Genomic DNA, 23,104 nt, shown 5'->3' on the forward strand with positions numbered 1-23,104 from the left:
TGAGGCAAACGGGAGACTCGATTGGGCGGGGCAGACGGCCAAAGCTTTGTTCTTTGGACGCAGCGCACGACGGTGGGAGGGGGCGTTAAGCGGAGGGAGTGCCGCCATATAAAAGCCTCCGCGCGCGCTCCCTTCGGCCATTCTGGGGTCTGTTTAAAGGTGAGTACTGTGTTTCTGACGACGTTATTATGGGAGCGGCTTGGGAGGGGACAAAAGGGCATTACGGTCTGATAATTTTATTTCCTCTCCCGCAATATAATGTTATTGACATTTGCAAAATCCTATTTCTTTCCTTAGGCTATCATGAAGGTCAATTTGAACCTTCAAGAAAGCCCTAAACTCAGTTCTCCCTTAAAAAAATAAAACAAGCCACTCAAAAACGAGCCGAAAAAACGTAAAATTAACATTGTCCGATAAATTTATTATCTCTCCTCTGGTTCTTTTAACCCGATAGAAACTGAAGATTTACGAAAGGGAATATTTAGCCAAACGCTGTGTTTTACTTGTTTTAAGGTTAATTTTTGAAATTTAATTGCAATTAATTCTTCATTTTGTAGGTTTCCTTTGATCTTGAGACACCGTTGAACATCGTGAAACAGAAAAATTGCCCCACAGTTGAGCCTCTGAGACGACACAAAAAAGCCATCTACATTTCTGATCGTCTGTATTGGGAAGCTGTTAAAATTCTTTATGATCTGAAGGAGAACAACTGCCACTAAAAACATAAAAACCAAAATTAATATTTAGCAACAACTTTCCCTGATGCTTTTTTTTATCAAACAACTTTTTATTACAAAAAGTTGCTTTTTTTTTTAAAATGAGCAAAACCAAATTCATTTTTTTTCTTTAAAAACACAGCTTAATCCAAAAAAGCTAAACCTTGAGGCGCTGTCGACGACAAAATTAATTGGATAGTAAGTGTCGCATTTTCAACCAACTGACCAAAAAATTCATCCATGTGGAAGTGAGCTAATGGCACGAAGAAAAGACAAAAATTGTGGGAAAGCGGGTTTTGTTTGAGGTGTTAACCCTTAAGACGCAGGCATTTTGCCACCAAAAATGTATATATAAGGAGAATGATGGTCTCTTAGAAAATCCATCCTCTCCAGGACTGTCAAGGGTTAATGAGCTCCCACATAACAGATGGTGGCGACTGAACTAATAAAGTGCTGCTTCTTTGTGTGGGAGACAAGTGCTTGAATTAAATAAGCAATCTGTACATAAAGATTGCAGGGCAAGAGTTGGGACAAAGCAATAACTACAGTAGCCAGATGGAGTCTTAGGATGGGTTTATGTGTCGGCACCTATAGTTCTAAGGATGGCAATGTTGGAGGGGTTTTGTGTTTTTTTTAAACAAGGTTTTAAAATGTATATGTAGGTTTGTAATATGAAAGCAATCTAGAAATAAAGATTGCAAAATGAGTTTGGAAAATCATTTTAAACTTGATATCTTTTAAAAGAACTAATAGAAACCAATTGGATTCAAATGAGGTCTTAATTTGCTTTTAAAATGTCTCATCTATTTTTCTCATTCCCCGCGCTGCAGTATGGCAGTGTTATTTTTAATCTTTCTGTCCCTGACGAGCAGCATTACAATTTTCCTTTACAGGATGTTTCCATTTTTATTTCTTCTACCTTATCTACTGAAAAAACTGGGCAGGAGGTACTGACCTTACAATGGTGAATAATGAGGTTCTTTTGAGTCTCTGGCACTCACCAACAAGGGATCCCCTTTTTTGAACTGTTAAATAGGTTCTAGTTGGTAGAACTGACATAAAATGATAGAATTTGTGCATGTGATGGGTTGTATTGCTGCTATAGTTTCCTAAATAGATTCTGGAGGCTCTTGCTTTTTCCCCCCCCTTAATCCGCCTGTGCTAAAATGGCGCCTTCTCTCTCCTATACAAGAACCCACGAGGCTTTCAAGAGCTGATGTAAGCAGCTTGTAGCTAGCTCCTCCCCTTCACTACCTTATGTTTGGAGCCCAGAGCAAGCAGTTGGGGAGGGCAGAACTGGCTAACCGTTTTGTCACTTTTCCAAATGATTTAACAAACTTCCGCTACTGCTTCATCTTTAGGAAATATCTAGGTACAGCTTGCTAGAAGTGCAAAGTATTATCATAAATCCACTGAGTTTTCTTTTAAGGTTTCAACATCACATGAGAACTTTGGCTTTCTGTGATACCTACATGATTGTATTTGTTGTGGGACAAATTTATTAAGTGCCTATATTTGTGATAGACCGACAACTTTTTTTGTGTCTTTTCCTCTTCCTCTTTTTTTTTTTCATCGTGAGGTCTCTGAAATGGGATATGGGTCAGGGAAGCATGTTTTCTTGTTTTGTCAGATTTAACTGTTAAGAAATATGAAATGCTACCACTGGATCCCAAATATTTAGTGTCATTGACACTTGCTGGAATTACAAAAAAAAGAAGGGAGGGGTGTTGTATTTTCATTTTCTTTGGCCATATGTACACAAAGGGAATGGGGTGGTGGTGTAAGTCTTGTATTAATTTGCCACATTCCACCGTTCCTGTACAATGTACTAGGAAAGAAGTGCTCATTAGGAAAAAATGGGAATCCAGCTACTTGTATTACCTCACCAAAGGGAGGGGAACAGCCACAATTCCACCTGGTAAGCAAAATCTTTATGGTATTAATTACATTTCACAACCTTCATTTCTATTCCAGACCACTTTGGTTTTTATTCATTTCTTTTTGCTGCTGTTCTCTTCCATGTCAACACCATGAAGTGACTCCTACTGATGCATGCAGGCTGTAATGGGTTTTAAATGTTTGCCAATCTATTGAGGCTGCTAAATTACTCCTTCCCAGCTTGGTTAATTCTGTAAAAGTTTCTTAAATGGGTCTGCATGAGCATCAGATAGCATTTAAGAAATGCTGCCTTTGTGACTTTTCCTCACTTAAGTAATGATTATTCAATACTGTGGGGAAATATTTCACAAAGCTGAAATTAATGCCTCCATCTCTGCCTCCGGTGGTAGCATTTCATATAGAAACATCTCTTCCCCCTTTTTTTAATCGGTGACACTTCTGGCTATAAAATTTTATAATCTGCACCTCATGACATCTCAAGGTGTTTTGTGCAATACAAAGTCGATTTAATTTGTGGGGGGGTAGGCTTGCTGCATAAGGCAGCCTCGAGTGTAAACTTGGCAGAAAATAACTGCTTTCAAGTGTTCAGTAAAATTCACATCTATTCAAAACGCTTGATTAAGAAAGCTCTGATCTGACTAGAACAGCCTACAACAGTTGAAACAAAATAATGTAAATTAGAGCAAAATATAGGGCAAGGTTAATACTACTGTAATACAGTCTTGAGGGCTAACATAAGTATTGTTTTCATTGTGAAATGGGCTATTCTGAAGTTAAGATTCAGTTTTTACAGTTATTGGTTTGAATAACAGCACAGCAGCTTGCCAGCAAATTAATCAAAAGATATATAGGAAAATACACAGCTTTCCCTCCAAATCCACTATTTAGAGGATTCCCTTATATGGATAAGAAACAATACTTTTAGAATCTTGGTTTGTTCAAGATTCTGAAATTTTAATTCTGGAAGGTCAAGCTGTAGTTGCAACAGAATTATGCTGCCAGATTCCAGCCTTAACTACTATTATGGCTTAGCTCCTTTATCAGATACTGAGCTATATTATTATGTCAGTTAGATGAGGCAATGACATGTCATAACACTGAATAACCTGGGTGAAATTCCTTCTGTGATGTAAAATCCCATGTGGAAAGCCAGCCCTGTTTGCTTTGCTTGTTCTTTATATAAGACAAAGTTGTTGTTTTTTAAAACATCATCTGAAGGAAATTGGAATTGTACTAGAACTTGAGCATAAATTTGATAATAGTTCAACATGGCAATATATTCCCCTACTTACTGAGCACTAAGTAAATGGGGAGGTATATGGACAAAGAATATAACCTTCACTTCTGAACATACTTAATGGAAATTTCTCTGGAGCTAATTTCCATGTAAGTATAATTTGGATGGAAACTGAACCCTAAACGAATCTGCTTAAGAAGGTGTCAAATTATGTTCAATTTAATGGGGAATAATAAAAGTATTGCCACTTTCCTCCCTAAAAAAACTGATCCTTAAAGGATATGCTTCTAAGTATGCCTGAAGATGGATGTATTTTAAACATCGTTACTGATTGAAAGGCTACTATAATAAGGCTCAAATGGCTCGTCTATCCTCTTAACACAGAATATACTTAGACTGTTGATACTAGCTCAGTTTTATGGTTGAAAATGGAAGTAGCTCATCAATTCAGAAATTCTGACTTCAAATGGAATTGATATACTTGCTGTATGTCTACAGCAAATATGTCTACAATTGATGGATTGACAAGAAATTCTTGGGAGTAGAGGCTTTTAGCACGGTACAGTAATGAACTGAGTACTTGCAATAGCCAGTAAAACAACAGGAATTGTAACTAGTAATTCCCTTGGGAACACATTTTAAAGCACTTTGCTAACAATAGAATTGTAGGATATAAAACTCTTGGATTAAAATCTTGATATTAGTCTCTACAAATACAAAATGATTCTCGGGAGTCAAATTCTGGATAATTAATTTTCAGATGAGTTGGAGCACCTTGGAGAGGGAAATGCAACGTAGATAATGTTTCTAGTACCTATACCTTGCTTCGCCTCTTGTCAATGTCCTTCATTTTTCTGTTTTTCATCCAGGCTTCAAGAACTTTAATGTTAACTTGTTTTTGCTCCAGCATATCCAAATTCTGAGATTCTTGGAAAGCTCTCTAGGATTTTTTTTTCAGGATAACCAAAAGAGTATAATGGCAAGGACCTGACTGGTTTGCATCTGACAACAGTTAACAGCCTGCTTTTTGTTACCTTTTTCATGGGAATATCTTGGTGGGATATGCTGGACATTCCCCCACATTACAATTCCTATCAAATTGTTTTTTAGATGTTATTAGTCATAGCTAAGTATATTAAAAATTTGTTGTGTTGCATTGTACAATGTACAAAAATTATGGTATCTGCATTGCAATTTGGATCTAAAGTTACAGTGTAGTTGTCTGACAAATGCAGTGATGGTAACGGCTAAATATTTAGTATTTTCCCATCTTTGTGAACGTTGATCTTTGGAAAGATGAAAGTACTATTATGTTTTATTCCATTGAGATTCCTATGTGATCAAGGTAACCTATTTAAACTTATAAATATAATGAACAGTCTACCATATTAATCCACCAGCTCTGGTATAGAATATATAAGTAGTATTAAATACTAAGAAACAATAAGACATCAAAGCTTTCAAATGAACGTCTACTAAAACTGAGTTAGAGAGAGATTTAAAGACTATTGCCACTTGATGGCCGTAGATGATTTGTTCAGATGAATTTCTGTACTGAACTATAGCAATGAAATATGACTGAACTACTATAAGAAATTTGTAATTTTAACAAGTTTGTGTGAGACTGAATTTCTTATTTTTAGAGCATTTATCAAATTAAGGATGTCATGAAACAGTAAAGTTTCCTTTAACTTTAAGCTTACTGAGTAGAATATCTAATATTTGTTAGATGTTTATTAGCCCAGACATATTGATGTGCTTCATAATAAAATTAGTCTCATATACATTATTAAAATGAAATTTAAAAATAGAATGAGGGCCAAGATGCATTTACTCTTAAGTGTACATTTAGGATTAGAGGCTGTTGTGTAAAGCTTAAGCTTACATGTAGATTTTTTTCACATCCATGCTAAACTAATAAAATAGGCTGACAAGACACTACTGATAATCCAAGAGTTGTAAAGTTTAATGATTAAAAAATAGAATAGAAAACTTTCTGAAGCCCTTTTTTCCCCCTAACAATGAATGACTTGCATATATTTTACTTGAGATTTAGCTAAATGCAGAATTACTAACAAAGCTTGATGTCACGTCTCCAACAGTTTCAGATTTGAACCAAAAAGTTTGGCTTTTTAATCGAGTCACATTTCAGATGTGAGAAAATAGCATGGATATAATAAGTATGAACATTATCAATGAAGCATATGGTAACCAACGCTGAACTTCATAGAAAGCCCGGTTTCTATTTGCAATTATGAATAAATAAATGTCTAACTTAACTGGTACTATAAGTTTACATTAGAAAACTACTTCTAATGCATATATATCATTGGTTTTTACTTAATCTTCAAGTTTGGATTATTTTCAAACAGCTGGTAATTCTTGAATTTTAATTTTGTTCAATTTATTGTAGTTTTGCTCACTGCTTATGTACTTGAAAGCAGTTTTAATGAAAGATGCTTCCAAGTGAATATATAGTTAATTAGCTTTATTTAGTTAAAAGAGCATGTTTTTAGAATGTTTCTGAAACGCAACTTTCAATAAATCTGGAATGAAATTTGTGTTGTTCAGACTTGCTAACTATAGTTTGGAATAAATTTAAGTTACTGGGAATGTAAATCGACTGCACAAAAAAGTATTTGCTGCTAACATACTAATTAACCTAATTTGATTAGTATGTCTTAAAACAACACCTTTTTCATAACTATAATTTTAGAATCTGACTCAAAGATGAGGTTTTAATAGTTGATAGTTTTACAGTTCAAATAATTAACTGCCATAAAACTTCCAGTTTTTAAAATATACCTGTAAACTTAAAAATGGCAGCTGGGTTGCCGCTTCAGTTCCTCAAATTAAAATCTGCAATCCAACAGACACTTGAAATAGGGGCCAAGGTTAAACAATGTTTGGTTAAAAGAATGAGCAGTTTTGCTGAAATGCTGTGTCTGGCCGAACTACTCATTCTTTTAGTCCAAATGCATTTACGTTGCAAATCTTTTTTTTCTGTATAGTTGCAAAAGAAATTATGTAGTAATGTTTCCAAATTACAGTTATTGGCTTTTTGTTAAATTGCCTTTAATTTCTACAGAAATCTTAAAGAAGTTTTAAGATTTGGTTTTTCAAAAACTTTAAGCCAAAAATTCTTTTAAGTGAACTTGTTTTTCAGAATCTTTAATTTTTGATGAGGCAAAAACCTTTTGTGAGAAGATTGCATATTTCTTGAGTCAAAATGTTTTACTTTTGTTTATACAGAGGAAAAAAATGAACTCAGAATTTTAGAAGCTCTTGCTTGGGGTGAGCATTGTGAAACAAATTAGTTTTGAATTAGTTGATATGTTGTGGGCCCCTTGCCTTAAAACATTTATTTTAAAAAGAGAAAATTAAAAAGCTTATATTCGTGAATATCCTTTGAATATCTTGAGTATATCCTTCGCTGCAGGTGTCCAGTACTATCTCTTAATATATTTATTAGGCTTTTCAGGTGCTGCTGGATTCTTTGTTTTCTTAAATTCAAGATAGTGGCCATACTGATTTTATTAAGTATTTGCTTCTTTAAATAATGTTGATTTATAATGTAAAGTTCTCAAATTATATAGGTTCCTTACTAATATATATAAAGATACAACTTCTGTACTAAGATTATAATCACAATCTGTTAGCTAAGGAAGTTGTAAGATTAGCCTGGAATCTCACATGATCTGTAATGCACCCATCACTCAGAATTACTTCAGTTGTAGAGCTGCAGAGCCTCATATTATTATGCCAGTTCAAATGGAACAGAAATACGAAAGCTTGCCTTGTTCTATTTCCAAAAAAAAAATAAAATTATATCATCATTGTGTAATGTTTTTGGAATGTGGTTTGCTACTAACAAAACTTCAGTTAGCAGTCTTTAATCTTTATAGTCTTTAATCGCAATCGTGATCAAGGGCAGAATGAATGGAAAGAATGCTTTCCCTGGCTGCTGGAGTAGGTATCGAAATACTGTTGGCAAAACCACTACAGATGTGGGGGTTTAGAAACTCAAATTGCATAAATTATAAGTAACATTTGTATTTTCAATTCTCTCCTGGGGTTGTAGTGCTGAAAAAGTGCCAGAATGACAGCTCTGGAGACTGAGGTCCTCTTCACCAAAGCAGGCTGAGCCCAAGTTTCATCAGTGCCAAGTTTCCCTCAACAGTGTATTGCTGTCTTGCATGTGGAAGGCCATGTTGTGGGGTGACAGGGGAGTTCAGTCTCCAAAGCCCACCTCATTTGGTCTTTCCATTCCTGGGTGAACTCATGATACAGAACTTCAGTAGCAATTCTTCAGAACTGGACTGAAGCCACATAAGGACTCTACAAGTCACCACAGGCTGGTAACAACTTTACAGTCCCACTCTACTATCATCTGTACCTGGATAGTATTTTCTTCCATATGAAAACACAACACGATAATTGATTTCTTCTGGTCATGGACTTTTTAAAATTACTATATCCAAAACATAGGAATACACGTGGACTGGGCCCTCCTGCTTTGGGGGAAAACCATTTCTGCACAATACCTAATCTTCATGGCTTTGGAAAAAGGGTATTTGCTTAGTCCAATTTACTATACTAAAAAGAACTGAAGATGCTTTCTGTGGAAAACAAAAGAAGACTGCTCCATTGACTTGGCTATTGCTTCTACCACAGAGATGCCATTACTTAATGCTGTGGAAATTTTTTTAAAAAAAATACTTGGCATATTAATGGGGAAGGCCAAAGCTTAGCAAACTGAATTTTGCAAAAGCAATGTGCTACAAGATGACATAAAATTATTTCATTAAGGTACATTTATTGTACCTCATTTTGAACTCAAAACGGAATATTCCTGGGCAAATTTATTTAAGAAGGACAGTTCACTGCTCCAGACTTACAAGAACTTAATCATATGCGCCTAATCATGCTGTCTACATACTTCTAAAAGCAATTCAGTAATGCAATTGCAAGCCCATTACCAAACATCCACACCTAATCCCAGTAGGGCTACCATAATTTCAAGAATTACACCTTTTAGTGCAAGGGGTGATACTGCTCCATTTACCATGAAATTTATAAACTCATACCACAATGTAGGCCTTATTTATGCAGAGCTTAATAAACTGATGAAAGGCAGCCAATATGTCTTTACACCTTAAAAAGGGTTTAGAGGAACCACATTTGGAATTAAAAGGCTGCTTTAAGGTATAGTTAGAAGTTAAAATTAAGGGCCAATGCTGAGTATCTGTCAGCCATGCCTAGGCCAAATGTTACTTGAGCAGATAAACCTAAATTTCTTATATAATTTTACATATTTAAAATTCTGTTCCTTGAAAATATATATATATATATGTGTGTGTGTATATATATATATATATATATACATACACACACCTTGAGCTCTGAACAAAAGGTCAAGTACATTCAACACAAATTTATTACACATTTTTTGATACTACCATCTTTGATAGTTGTCTTACAAACAAAATGTTCTTTATCCCAAGAATTGTGGCAGGTTTCTAAACTAACAGTCTTGCACAGAAAGCCATATTAAGCAACTTTATGAGCACAAAACAACAAACCCTGTGATTAAGAGCACTTGACTACAACTTGCAAATCAGCTAATTGATTCCCACTGTGCACCAAGACCTGAGGAAAAAAGGAAAATGTGTACCATGTATAATCGGGGTGCTTGAAATTCTTTTCATTTGAATTGCTACTTTTGGTACTCATTTACTGAGCAAGTACAGTGAATCCAACAATCAAATGGTTTTATAGAGGCCATCAGTGTAGGGTAGTAGAAATCTAAAGAACTTTCATTACTGTGCTTTATCAATTAGATGTGAGACAAATGAGACCCGTAACCTGTTTATGGAGTTCCACTGGGATAGTTCATCATTTGTAACACGAGTGTGTGTGTTTTTGGCTCATATTTGTATGCAATCGTCTGTGCTAAAAAAATAGTATGGATGTGGGGAAATACTATCAGTTATGATATTAAGAAAGAACAACATAGTCTTGGATACTTTAGCAGGGAATAAATTAAACTGAATTCAGTGAGACTTTTGTGAATAAATTTCCACTGAAATCCCTATCGATTATCTACCTTGGATTGGCTATTTTAAGCTGAAGACACATAGTGGAAATTCTGGGGATAGGAGAAACTGTATCCTTTTTGGAAAATAAGGCAGATATTGCTCTGGAATTTGGACTGAATTTTACTTGAACCAACAAAATACTTCAATATTTTACATATTTTCGGAAGGAGGGACTCTTCGTAATTTTAAGGACAAGTAAACATGAATGTACATGGAGTGGGGATTTTTGTTTTTCCTTTACCAAAATAGTCATAGATGTTTTAAGTGAAATACTGGATCCCCAAAACTTCAAGAAACGAAGATATATGATAATACTTTGCACCTTTTCCCCATGTTTTGCATTTTGCTAGGCTACAATGATAAATCTTACTAACTTTTGGAAATTTTATTTTTAAAACATTCTTGAAAGTTTTGTTCATTTTTTTTTAATCTTCCCAAAGAAGAATTCAAAATCGCCTCTTTCCTGTTTTTGACAGAATTTGCAAACATGGGTTCTAGACCCATAGATCCAAAGGAGCTCCTAAAGGGACTGGATTGTTTCCTTGGCAAAGATGGAGAAGTCAAAACTCATGAAGGCATCACTAAAATTTTTAAGTAAGTATTAGTGTCAAGAATCTATTAATTGCCTGTAACTGCAAAAATATTGGCATATTGAAATACTGTACTATTAATACTTTGTTGAGACCAAGTTTACTTTTCTTTGTACTGATATGAATTATAGGCCACTTAAGTTGAAGAATATAAAAGGATGTTGATGTATTTTTTTAAAGAGAAAGTTTGCCCAGCCTTTTGCAATTTCCTACAGTTATGTTACGTGGGATGTTCAAGAATGGTGTAATTGGGTATATTTTCCTTTTCCCCCAACTATTTCTCCCAATCTCAACTGGCATTTATATACTCGTCAGACTCATCCTCCATTCATTTTATCTGCTATCAAATTGCAAATTTCCATTCTTGGCTCTTTTCATTTCAGTTTAATGAAAGATGCACAGAAGATGGTCAGTCGTTGCATATACTTGAACATTCTGTTGCAGACCCGAGCACAAGATATACTTGCAAAGTAAGTTCTGCTGCATGTTTGTGGGGAATGAAGTTAGATGTTCAGTGTGTTAAAAGCAAGTGAGATTATTTTTTTAATGAATTCTGCTAACAGGTGCTATTTTATTTTAATTTGATTCCTTGGCCTTTATTATGGCTTTGGGGCATTTTTTTGCATCGCTGTTCACTTGATCTGCTTTCAGTCAGATTCCAGTACAGTGTTACCTTGTTCATGGAATAGAATGAAGGAATATAAATGGGAGCATAGATGGGAGCGGTGATGATATTGAGAGGAGGGAGACATAATATTGAAGTTCTAATTCTGTATTCCTGGAAATTCTAAGAATGCGCTCATCTATTATGAAGCCAAAACAAAATATAAATATGCAATTTAAGTGTGTGAGTGTGTATGCACACGTGTACAGTACACATATTCTTTGCAGCCATTACAGTAATGTGATTGTTGCTTGACTTAAGATGTGTATCCAGCTACTTGTAGTTATTCTATAACCTGTGTTGAAGCAAGCTATAATATCATTCTACTTATGAACCACAATTTTGTCTCTTCATTCTATAGATTCATCAAAGTTGGTGGCTATAAGCTCCTTAACACGTGGCTAACAAGCTCGAAAGCATCCAGTAACGTACCCCTCCTCCAGCAGATTCTACTCACACTCCAACACTTACCTCTGACTGTGGATCATCTGAAACAGGTTAGTTAATTGCACAATAGTGGAGGTTATCCTTTTAATTTGACCTTTCCAAGATCAAAGCAAAAAATGTTCTGTCCCAAATTGGAAGGAAGGAAGAGGACTTGTGAGGTTGAACTTTTCTTCAGGTTTATATAAGTCAGTACTCAAAACAATATTCCTAGTTTCATGGGTGATAATCTGCAAGGATACATCCTGTAGTTTTTATGTCACATAACAAACTCTTCCTTTTCCTTTTTTTTCAGAACAATACTGCCAAATTGGTGAAGCAGCTCAGCAAATCAAGTGATGATGAAGGTAATTGTCACTTGGCCGTATACAGATGTCTGATACTGAGCACCATTCTGGGTTTGCAAGGTCCTATTTGAAATTACTTTTTTAATTAATTGAGTGCTTATACATTCTTTCCTTATTAGAGCTTCGTCGACTGGCTTCCATACTGGTGAGCGACTGGATGGGTGTGATCCGCTCTCAGAGTAGCTCTCAGCCTGCAGGTTAGTGGCTTTATATTTCCACAGAAGCATGGACCGTGAAAGCTTTGTTGTAGTGAAATCAGACTCTTAACTGTAATAATCTATGGGACCGCAGTGTTGCTTAAAATAAATCATCTACTTTGTACTCCAGGTGTAGTGGAATGGGTGGATAACCTTGGGGAGGAGAAAAAGAGATGCTGTTTAGGAAACAACCAGACAAGAGAGACAGAGAATATTTTAAACATTCCTTGTTAAGTCATAAGCTGTCTCCCCACTGTATTGCTTACGTGTTTTTTTTTACACTTGATCTTAGTCAAAAGGCCAAGAAGTGGTTGTGTTTATGTATTGTCAGACATTGTAATGTTAGACTTTCAAAGTATCTCTGTAAGGCAAACATGTGATTGGATGTTGTATTGTAAAAGGGTGACCAGAAAACACGAATTTTTTTAGCCCTGCTAAGTCGCTGGCTTTGTTTGTACTTTGCAGAGCGAGAAAAGAAAAAACGAAAGGAAGAAAACAAGAACAAATCACCTTCTGTTCAGGAGAAACCTCAGGAAACCAAATCAGAAGTGAAGCCTGAGGAGGCTCCTGAAAAGAAGAAAGAAAAACCAAAATCTCTCCGCACCACCGCACCTAGCCATGCCAAATTTCGTTCCACAGGTAAGTGCAGTTAGAATTGTCAATGGCTGTATAATTAGGGTTAGAATTACCTTTAATATAGCCTAGCCAGAATTTCATTGGCCTTGGGCAAACAGCTCAGTCTGTGCTCGTAGCACGTTCTGGGATTTTTAAATTGTTCCGTTACTTACTATTGCTGCTTGCTTGCAGGTTTGGAAATGGAAACCCCCTCACTCATTCCTGTGAAAAAGAACATAAATACTTCAGTGACCTCTGATAAATATAGTTTCAAGCCAATACCGCTGAAAAGACAGATGTAAGTAATATGATCTTAAAGGGGGAAAAATCACTTTGTCTCTTAATTTATGGTACGTGGGACTGAATCTGTAATGTAGTTGTTCAAATGATACAAGCCTGCACCTTTATAGTTTGTAACCCTACATTAGTGGGGAGAAGTTTCTTGTGCGTAACACAGGAAATGTAGTATTTGAAGATCAGAAGCTCAGGAAAGCTTGTTCCCTGATAAAAGAATATTTGTAAGCGCAGGGTTGACATGAGTGGTCCTTTGTGCTCTCTGAGCTTGGTGGTTTCCTTGCAAACATTTCACTACCCAAACTAGGTAACGTGATCAGTGCATCCTAGTTAGGGCAATGAAATGTTTGCAAGAAAAACAACCAAGTTCAGAAAGTACCAAGGACCCTGGAGTTTGTTCAGTTTGCATTTTTATAAGAACTTGATATTCTCTAACTAATATATGAACCGGAATCCAATTACTTTGGTATTCAAACAATTATAGAATACAATTTTAACGTCATAATTGGATATAAACATTTAGGTATTTAGGAAGTGCTCTTGAGAAATTTGATCTGGGCTTAAAAAGAAAACAGAAATAGGCAGGAGATTTCTGGGAAGGACACCAGCTTGTTTTTATCATTTGCACTAAGACTGCATCCAAATAAACAAGCTCCTTCCAAAATTTCCCACGACATACTCTTTAAAATTCCAAATATTTCATCATTCCCCCACAAAAACGGAGAATATTTGGTCTGGCTTGGCTGCACCCAAAGAGACCTGTGGAGCTTTAGATATAGGCTTAGGTCAAAGGAGTAGAGGACAGGCACGGGAAAAAAAAAAACATATTCACAAAATGGCGTATGATGAAGCAACTACTTTTCCTTTTATATTGGTGATTTTTTTTGTCAAAGATGGAATAGATCAAATGTATACCCAGAAGTGGGAATCTGTTTGGCATGAAAGACATTACCAACTCTGTGAACTATTCAGCATCTTCCCTTTGACTGACTCGAGGCCTGTTTCTCTCCATAGCATATCAAACCCAATGGCAGATAACCCACCTGTTGAGAAGAAATACAAACCCCTCAACACCACGCCCAATGCTACCAAGGAAATTAAAGTGAAGATCATCCCCGCACAGCGTAAGGCTTTCTCCTATTTCATAGCCATGGAGTTTAAGGAGTAACCTGGGCTATAGATTAAAGCCACTGAGGACAGAAGTTGAATGTTTTGATCTTGCTTGTTAGTTAATTGCTGAATTTCCCCAACTGAAATCTCTTCCATGTCGATTAGGGATATGTAGATATTCAGTGCACAAAATGTTCCATGCATATTAGCCGGGTTTTGAACAATTTACGCTCAAATTGTGCACCTTGGAGATGTTTGATCGATGGGCTGTTTTGCTTCAGTATAGACTAGAGTAAAACGTAGTTATCTTAAACGGAAGCAATTTTGGGTGGTGGCTGGAAGCAAGAGTGGGTAAAAGCCAAGAGCGTTGGTGGAACTGACTGAGGAGGGAGAGGGGAAGAGGCTGCATTGGGCCATCAATGCAATACACTAGTAGTGGCCTGGGAGAGAAGGAAAGGAAGGCCGTTCATATCATTGGGAAACTTTTAGTACCGAATGGTTTTTTTAAGCCCTTCTCAATTTACTTCTCCAGCTATGGAAGGACTGGGCTTCTTGGATGCCCTGAACTCTGCCCCTGTCCCAGAAATCAAGATTAAAAAGAAAAAGAAAGTCCTGTCTCCAACCGCAGCTAAGGTAGGAAACTGTGCAGAGCCAGCCAATCCTACTTTGACGGAGATGGCTTTAAATTTGGAAGTCAACTCACTTTGCTTTGTTCCTCGCGGTTCGCAGCCAAGTCCTTTTGAAGGCAAGCCGGCCCCAGAGACCGCCGCTGCCAAGCCATCTTCACCGGAGCTCAACCCAGCTTCAGAACCGATGGATGTGGATCGACCTGGTACCCCTGTGCCAGCCGTAGAGGTGCCTGAACCTATGGAAACAAGTGAGTGAGGGGAGAATTAACACATTCGGCATTACAAAGATGCGCTGTAGTTGTAGCGTGATACTTTTCCCCCCACCATTCTTGCCTAGGCTAGCAGCCTTTTTACTAGGTACTAATCAGTCGGTCACTGGCGGTTCATTACGCAAGTGGTATCTGGAACGCCATGGCAGCCTAGGGTGCTTTGGGTGATGGTGGATTTCCTTCTTTCCTTTGCTATTCCAAGTGCTTGAGGCACGTAGCCTGCTTTTAAAGTATTGTTGCTGAATGGGCGGGTGCTTTTTCAGATTCCTCTGAACATGGAGGTTTATTGGATTCAAAGCCAACTGAGAGCCCAGCTGATTCGACCCAGTTGACAAAGAAGGGCAAAAAGAAGAAAACAGTGAGTTGGCCTGAGGAGAATAAACTGCGGGAGTATTTCTACTTTGAATTGGATGAGACAGAAAGAGGTGAGCGGTGGTTTTTTTTTTTCCCTTTTCCAAAGATGCAAATTGCAAAAGTCCTGGGAAGTCTCACAGAACATAGTTACGCCTGTCATCTGTCTAGAGCAGGGACTTTCAACTTTTTATTTGCTCAAGACCCCCCATTTACCTTTCTGATCCCCCTCAGAGTTAGCCGTAAAGATATTTATTGTAAACTAGTAATTGCTTAGTATTTATGATTCTGAAGCTAATTCGGAGATGGAGACGCGAGGGCTATGGACAAATTGATCAAAGGCCTGACACATAAGTTCGGGTGTTCCCCTCAGAGATGTACCTATATATGCTTATTCACTGCTTATTTATTTAAAATATTTAAAGCATTTTGTGGACGTAGAAAGTTTTGTCTATTAGCTAACCTTAGGCATTTATTAAGTTCCGTGGAACTTTTATTAAGTCTTACGGAAGCACGGAGCCCTTTAAATAGTTGTGCTGTGTATAACTGTATTTTTCCCTGTCTTTTTGTTGTTGTGCTTTTTTTAAACCATAGCTTTTAACTGTTTTAATTAGCTTTAATGGTTGGTTTTAATTGTTGTGCTTTAATTCTGTACACCTCCCCCAGAGTCGCATGCAAATGAGGTGGGCTGGGTTAAACAAATAAATAAGCAAATAAGTAAGTAAATAAATGTGGAATACAATTTCCGTTCAATCTCTTACAGTTAACGTAAATAAGATCAAAGACTTTGGCGAGGCTGCCAAGCGAGAAATAATGTTGGATCGCCATGCCTTCGAGACAGCCCGTCGACTTAGCCATGATGCAATGGAAGAGAAGGTCCCCTGGGTCTATCCAAAGCCCATTGATTTGCCTGCTCCGCTGGTTCAGCCAGGAAGTGGCAGTCAGGAGAAATTCACCCAAGCTGAGCGCGAGAAAGGCATTTTACAGGAAATCTTTCTCTCCAAAGAGAGGTGAGTCAGCTGTTGGGACAGATTTGAAATGCTTTTCTACGGAGGATACGTATACAAGATTCTAAGCCGGAAAATACATGCGCATAGTTGACTTAGTAGTAATGAATTAAATATAAAAAGATTGATTCACAAACGTTACTCAGGAAGAGAGCAATGATGACTTATTGGTGAGAAATTAAAAAAAAACAACGCTGAAGGAAATCATACGGCTAGTCCAGTTTTTCTGTATTGCTTAGCAGTTGAGCAATTCTGGCCGTGCTCGTCCATTGGTGTTTCTGTGGGAGGAGGAAGAGAGTTTTTTATAATTCATACTGTATATTGTCCAGAGATTTAAACCACCTACTTTTAACATTCCAGTTATCTCAGCTAATACAAATTGAACATTTTCCCCCTCATCTTTATTAACGTCGAGCTGATGTTTTTTGGTCTTTTTTTTTCCCTTAAGTGTTCCTGACAACCCTCATGAGCCAGACCCAGAGTCCTATGAGCCAGTGCCACCTAAGCTGATTCCTTTAGATGAGGTAAATATGCTTGGTCCTTTTTTTTTAAATTCCACCCTCTATTTTAAACAGACAAGACAAAAAAACTCAGTGGGCTGTAGTAGAGCGGGAATGACAGGTCAGAGCTTGCCTTTAAATTATAAAATAGGACGAGTATTCTTTTAGCTCAGGATACTTAATAGGTAAGGCTCCCGAGTGCCATATATTTAGCAAAGAACTTTCCAAAAGGGTACTGGATGATGTCCTGTGTGCTGTAACCGTCCCCCCTCTCTTATGTTTCTGTTTCCTTTGTGCGTAACAGAAACAGAGTGGAGATGGGGAACATTTCTTCATGTACCTGCTTTGCCTTAGGGTCCTCCAGCCCCTCCCCCCCTTTTGTATGCCCCAAGCTCTTGTAGCCAACTTCCCCCCCACCTCGGGTTTGAGCACCCAGCTCCCCAGCAGCCAATTCCTCCTGACTCCTTGTGTCTCCTCTGTCACCTCTCTCAGGAATGCTCCATGGATGAGGCCACCTACGATGAAAGACTCGACCCATCTGCCTCGCAGTCTCCGGACGGAGCTGGGGGCTCCAAGCTCCCCCCGGTCCTGGCCAACCTCATGGGCAGCATGGGGGCAGGCAAGACTCCGCAGGGCCCCAACCCCAGCTCTTCCATCAACATGCAAGAGATTCTCACCTCCATCATGGTAACTAGAAGTGTCGTAGGATAGTTTTTTTTGTTTGTTTTTTAAATAGCGGAAACGATGATTGAGAAAGCAATGAATATGGCCCTTGATTTACTTGCTTGCCACCTGCCTTGAAGATAGCACAGAACCTTAAAACGACTCCCCAGCTTATCTTTGTCCTATTGCCCAAAGCCCTCCAAAAAATGTAGGTTCCAGAAAATTTTAAGACTAGGATAACAACAAATAATAGGAGAGATTCCATGTTATCAATAAGTGAAGCCGATAAATGGGATTCTTTCTTGAAACCCATTTTCTGCTCCTCCAAGTCAGACCTTTTTTGCAAAGGGTACAAGACTGAATCACTCACTTGTGGCAGTAGCGTTTTAAAGCAGGTTTATGTATAGGATCAGAGCAGCAAAAGGAGGAGGTAGGAAGGTTAGGAAAGAAAACGCGTTCTAATTTCTTCCAATTTCTCTTCTCGTTTTGTGCAGGGTGGCTCAAACAATCATAAAACAGAGGAGTTGATGAAGCAACCAGATTATTCTGACAAGATTAAGCACTTGCTTGGCAATTTGCAGGGCCAGCCTGGACCAGTTCCTTCAGGGGGAGGTAAAAGAACGGATGGGCTGTTTTTCCATAGCTGTTCCAGCTGAATTTGTTTCGTTGCCATTAAAAACACATCTAATGCGTCAGACTTGTATCCCCCTTTGTATAGCTTTGAAAATGGAAACCCAGTTTAGATACAAGTCTGTCTTTAGTGTCCTTAAAAGAAAGAAAAAAGATAACCTTAACCCGGTCTGAGTTTAGTCTGACTAGCTATTGTTTATTTCTGGTATTGGTTTAATTAACAGCTGCTTTGCTTTTCTTACAGTCCCACATGGGCTTCTTGGACCGGGACCTGGCCCGGTCCCCAACGGATTCCCACCAGGCCCCAAAAATATGCAACACTTCCCTCCTGGAGGTCCAGGACCTATGCCTGGTAAGCAGAGATCTGTTAAATCGGGGAAGGGAAGAGTTAGAGATGGGGTGGCAAGTAAAGAGGGCAGGGTCTACCAAGGGCTGTGAAGATGGTGGGATCTGAAGCTAACTTAACCCCACACCTCTTCTCCTTTCCTTAGGACCCCACGGAGGCCCGGGCGGTCCTAACATGCCCCCAGGCCCTGTTGTGCCCAATGGACCACGGATGATGGGTCCACCACCTCCCCAGTGTAATGATGGATACTGGGATCCTCCCGATGGTGGCATGCGTGGTGGGCCCCACGGAGGCATGAGAGGTGGCAGTCCTGGCCCGGGACCTGGACCCGGCCCTTTCCATCGTGGCCGTGGTGGCAGAGGTGGAGAGCCTCCTTTCCGAGGGCGAGGAGGCGGACGGAGTGGAGGTCCCCCCAATGGTAGGGGGGGCCCTCCCAACAACAGCATGGGCGGTGGCCACGGAGGGGGACACGGCAGCAGTGGCCACGGAGGGGGACACGGCGGTGGTGGCCACGGAGGTCACGGAGGAGGGGGCCACCCGGGGGACCACGGCAGGGGACATCCAGGCGGTCATCCAGGGGACCACAGCCGGGGACATCCAGGGGACCACAGCCGGGGATATCCAGGGGACCACGGCAGGGGACATCCAGGGGACCACGGCAGGGGACATCCAGGGGACCACGGCAGAGGTCACCCAGGGGACCACGGCTGGGGGCACGGAGGCGGCCACGGTGGAGGTAAATATTCATTCCTGCGCCCATTGGGGGGTGGGATTTTTAAGAGGGATTGGCCTAGCATTCTGAATTGCATGGGGGAAGCAGGCCGCCATAAAAGCAAGTTAGGGGTGGCATTTTATTCCAGGGATTTTTTTGGGGGGGGGAGGCAGGGTTCTTCTAAAAAGCAATTACTTCAAAGACGTGTAGTAATGTCGAGCTAGGTTTTAAAAATAAAACGGTTTTATTTTAAAGCCCTGCAATTTGCCATTTTTAGAATTGTGATCTTAGTGCTCTGGGTGGGGTTGTGCTGGACAGAGAACAGTAGGCTTGCTGGGAGAAGTGATATACGTGAAGTCCCCGCGTGTTCCCGCTGTCGTGGCTGACGGGCTCTCGTTTATTCTTTTTCCGCCCTTCAGATAGGTCAAAGCGTCCTGTATGTCGCCACTTCACCATGAAAGGCAGCTGCAGGTACGAAAACAACTGTGCCTTCTACCATCCCGGAGTGAATGGGCCGCCTTTGCCCTAGCAGAAGGAATCCCGCGTCCTCCTCGCCTACTCGGACCGTGGCATCGGCGCACATTCCCAATTGACCTTGAACTCAAGCCCTTCCCGCTCCCCTTTCTGACTGATGCTGCACCTGCTTTTTATGGCTTCTGTGAGGCCCTTTAAATGCTCGGAGCGAGGGAATGCAAGACTACTTCCTCCTTCGGCATTTGCTGCTACTGATGAACTGCCACACCCTCAAAAGAGAAACTGTTGGGAGGCATCTTCCCCCCCCCCCCCCGCTTTCCCCAGCCCGGGGAGGTGAAGCAACCAATGACTGTGAAAGCACAAGAGACTTGAAAGATGGGGTGGTTTTTTTTTGTTTTTTTGTTTTTGTTTTTAAAGCAATTTATGTAAATATACCTGTGGAACCAGCAAAGGAAGGGGATGTTCTTGCTCACAGCCTTGATTGGACTGGGCAGTGTTCTTCCAACTTCCCAGGAACCAGACTGGCACTGGTGAATTGCTTTTGGTCTGGAGGAAGACCCGGCATCGGCAGGAAAAAGCGTCCTTTTTAGGCACGTGCGCGTGAGGCAGGGGAGAGGGTGCGGCAACTGCTTGTGGATTGTTCTGGGAGATCCAAGGGCCGGAAATCTTATTGCTCCTGCCTAAAAAGGCCCAATGGGAGAACGGGGAATTCCAGCCACCGCCACTTGCACAAATACCCTCTTGAACCAGGATGACCCTTTGTAAAAATACCCCTTGCAGTGCCCTATTGACTGCGCAGATGTGGTTTCCCTTGGTGCTAAGTCTGCCATTGGGGGAAACCTACAAACTGTTTTCTGTGAAAACTAAATCTGGAGACTAATGGTTTAGGGGGGTAAACTTTTGTTTTCCTGATTTACGCTGTTGGTTGTGGGTTGTTTTTTTTTTAAAAAAAAAACACGGTCTCTTAAGATGTGGACTCTCAACATCTTTCATCTCCCCTCGTCCTGAAGTGGGTGCAGCAAACCCCTCTCCTGAGGGGAACAAAATGTCTTGCTCTAAGTTTTGTATATTTTGTACATTAGTAATAAACATGGTGAAAAAAAAAGAAATATCTAATTTAACTATGAGTAGTGTGGACATGTTCATTGCTGAGCTTGGAAATTGCATTCTGTTAGCAAAAATTGAATATAATTTCCCAGGTCTTCAAAATGTACATTAACCAGCCAGTTAAGTCGAGCTTGAAGACGCTAGCACTACTGTATTGAACAATTTTGAGATAAATAATGATATTCTTTGGGTGAGAGGATGGAAGGGAAAATCCATATACTCATTTCTAGGCTGTTTTCAATTCTCCCGAGTATGAAGCAAGTACTTATTGGAAGTTGCTTGGATGGTCTCCCATTATTGGTCAAGCCAGCCCTTGACCCCGTTGGCCTGGGTTAAAAATAACACCAATAAAAGTTTGCTCCTTGGGGGTGGGGGAGGGGAGAGGTGTTCAGTATTTCTTGGAAGAATTTTGGCAAAGATCATACACATTCTTTCAGAAAGTGTCTAGGAAACACCAAAGGTTCCAATGTATCCATACCTTTTACAAAATGTTTGAAAATGTTTTGAAAATTGTCCTGAAGAGGAACATAGCCTAAATATTTCCTCAGTCAAAATGTAGTCCAGGGAAAATTAGGAGAGAAATTCTTCTAAATCTAAACGATTGCAACCCACAGTGGTGTTACTTGGTGGATAAGTACGAGTTTCTTTGGAAGGTGGTATGTACACAGGGGTAAAGGCAGTCAAATGGAACCAGTAAGACGTGTATAATCATTTGTAAAATATTACAAGATATACAAAAGACTTTACTTTTGGTACCAAAATGACTTTAAAGGGGAAAAAAATCAAGTGGTTTTTTTTTTACAGCATGCAGTACATTCTTGCAAGGTCATCTTTTCTCGTATGTCATCCATCCTTCCCAAGTACCACACGAAAACTATGTGAAAAATAATTTTGTTATGTAAGATTGAAACCATGGCTTTTCTGCTTGTATTTTTTTTTAATTCTGTTGAACAAAGCTGTTTTTTTTAAATAATTTGGAGAAGTTTGCATTCTCCCTCCAGGTTCCGGACATTAATGAACTTAAAAGGCCAGTTGCTCCTTATGGTAACCATTGTTTTCAACCATAGCTAAGCTTTTCTAGCTTTTTCATGCTACTGTGCTTCTGATTATCTCAAGTTTAAGTACTATTCCCCTCAGAAGTCTTGCCTTTTACTGAGCTTGCTCCCTGGAGAGGACCCATTAGCCGTGAGTTGGTGTGGAGAGAATGAGTTAGTCATGTTTATCTTCCATAGCATTGCCTTTTTTCCACAGGAAAAGTGCTGAGGGCCAAAACCCCAAAAAACTCAAAAATACAATACAGAACGTTGACTTAGAATAAAACTAGTTTTAAGGGTGAGATGGGTGGCATATATATTTAATAATATATAAATACATTTCTAACGATGGTTAAAAACAGTACCATGTGTCTAGCTCTTAAGGTCAGTTTCTCCTCACACAAGAATTTCCTACGAATTCACTTAATTGCTCAGCTCCATTTTAAATGATCCAAATGGTGGCTTAGTACAGGGGTCTGCAACCTTGACAACTTTTAAGACTTGAACTTCAGCTCCCTGAATTCCTCAGCCAACATAGCTAGCTGAGGAATTCTGGGAGCTGAAGTCCACAAGTTTTAAAAGTTGTCAAAAGTTGCAGACCCCTAGCTTAGAAGACAGAATTTTGACAGTTTTTAAGTTGCTTATCTTAATAACCACACAACAATGGTAGTGCATTAGCCTTAGCAAGTAACACAACCTCAGGTAGGTGGAGATTTGATCCACACATACAACAGCCAGTTGAAAACTAATGTTCTGCAGGACTGCCCTAAGGCAGGATAATTGACCACAAAAAAAAAAACCTGCATCAATCTTAAGTTTGAGTTTTTGCCATGGTTAATATCCTGACTAATCTTTGGGCGGAATTTTGCTTCCTTCCAAAGAGGTGAAATGAAAGTGGGATCAAGTATAGGTCCATATAAAGGATCTGGGTCAGCAGTTATTAAAATGACACCAACTGGTTTGCTTATGCCTACAGTCCATTTGTAAACATCTACTAGGAAAATCACTATATCTCCGGTTTAAAACTACATAAACCACCCAGAGTCCCTCTTAACAGTGAGATGGCCGGCATATAAACTTAATAATCTACATGAAGCAAACAGAGGCTGATTTAAAAGGTAGCTAATTCCTAGCATAAAGCATGCTTATTACCTGTCGCTCAATTATCTTC

General features: G+C 39.2%; 2 protein-coding genes across 2 annotated transcripts in view; both read left to right on the forward strand.

Moving 5' to 3' along the window:
• The window catches only part of LOC308663573 (cholinesterase-like), a gene marked incomplete at its 5' end in the record, with an annotated part of 476,398 nt that overhangs the window by 16,206 nt on the left and 437,088 nt on the right, over positions 1-23,104 (forward strand). The window lies entirely within an intron of this gene.
• Positions 27-21,053, forward strand: PPP1R10 (protein phosphatase 1 regulatory subunit 10). The gene is made up of 20 exons (XM_081320072.1): positions 27-159; positions 558-914; positions 10,427-10,544; positions 10,924-11,010; positions 11,566-11,701; positions 11,944-11,995; positions 12,115-12,192; positions 12,658-12,831; positions 13,000-13,105; positions 14,116-14,225; positions 14,744-14,844; positions 14,941-15,088; positions 15,373-15,534; positions 16,224-16,470; positions 16,916-16,991; positions 17,460-17,654; positions 18,125-18,242; positions 18,505-18,612; positions 18,752-19,342; positions 19,738-21,053. Exons 3-20 carry the CDS (start codon positions 10,438-10,440, stop codon positions 19,845-19,847), a joined length of 2,706 nt encoding a protein of 901 aa, XP_081176198.1. The 5' UTR covers positions 27-159; positions 558-914; positions 10,427-10,437; the 3' UTR covers positions 19,848-21,053.

This window comes from Vipera berus (assembly GCF_964194415.1).
Source record: "Vipera berus genome assembly, chromosome: 2".
Taxonomy (NCBI): Eukaryota; Metazoa; Chordata; class Lepidosauria; order Squamata; family Viperidae; genus Vipera; species Vipera berus.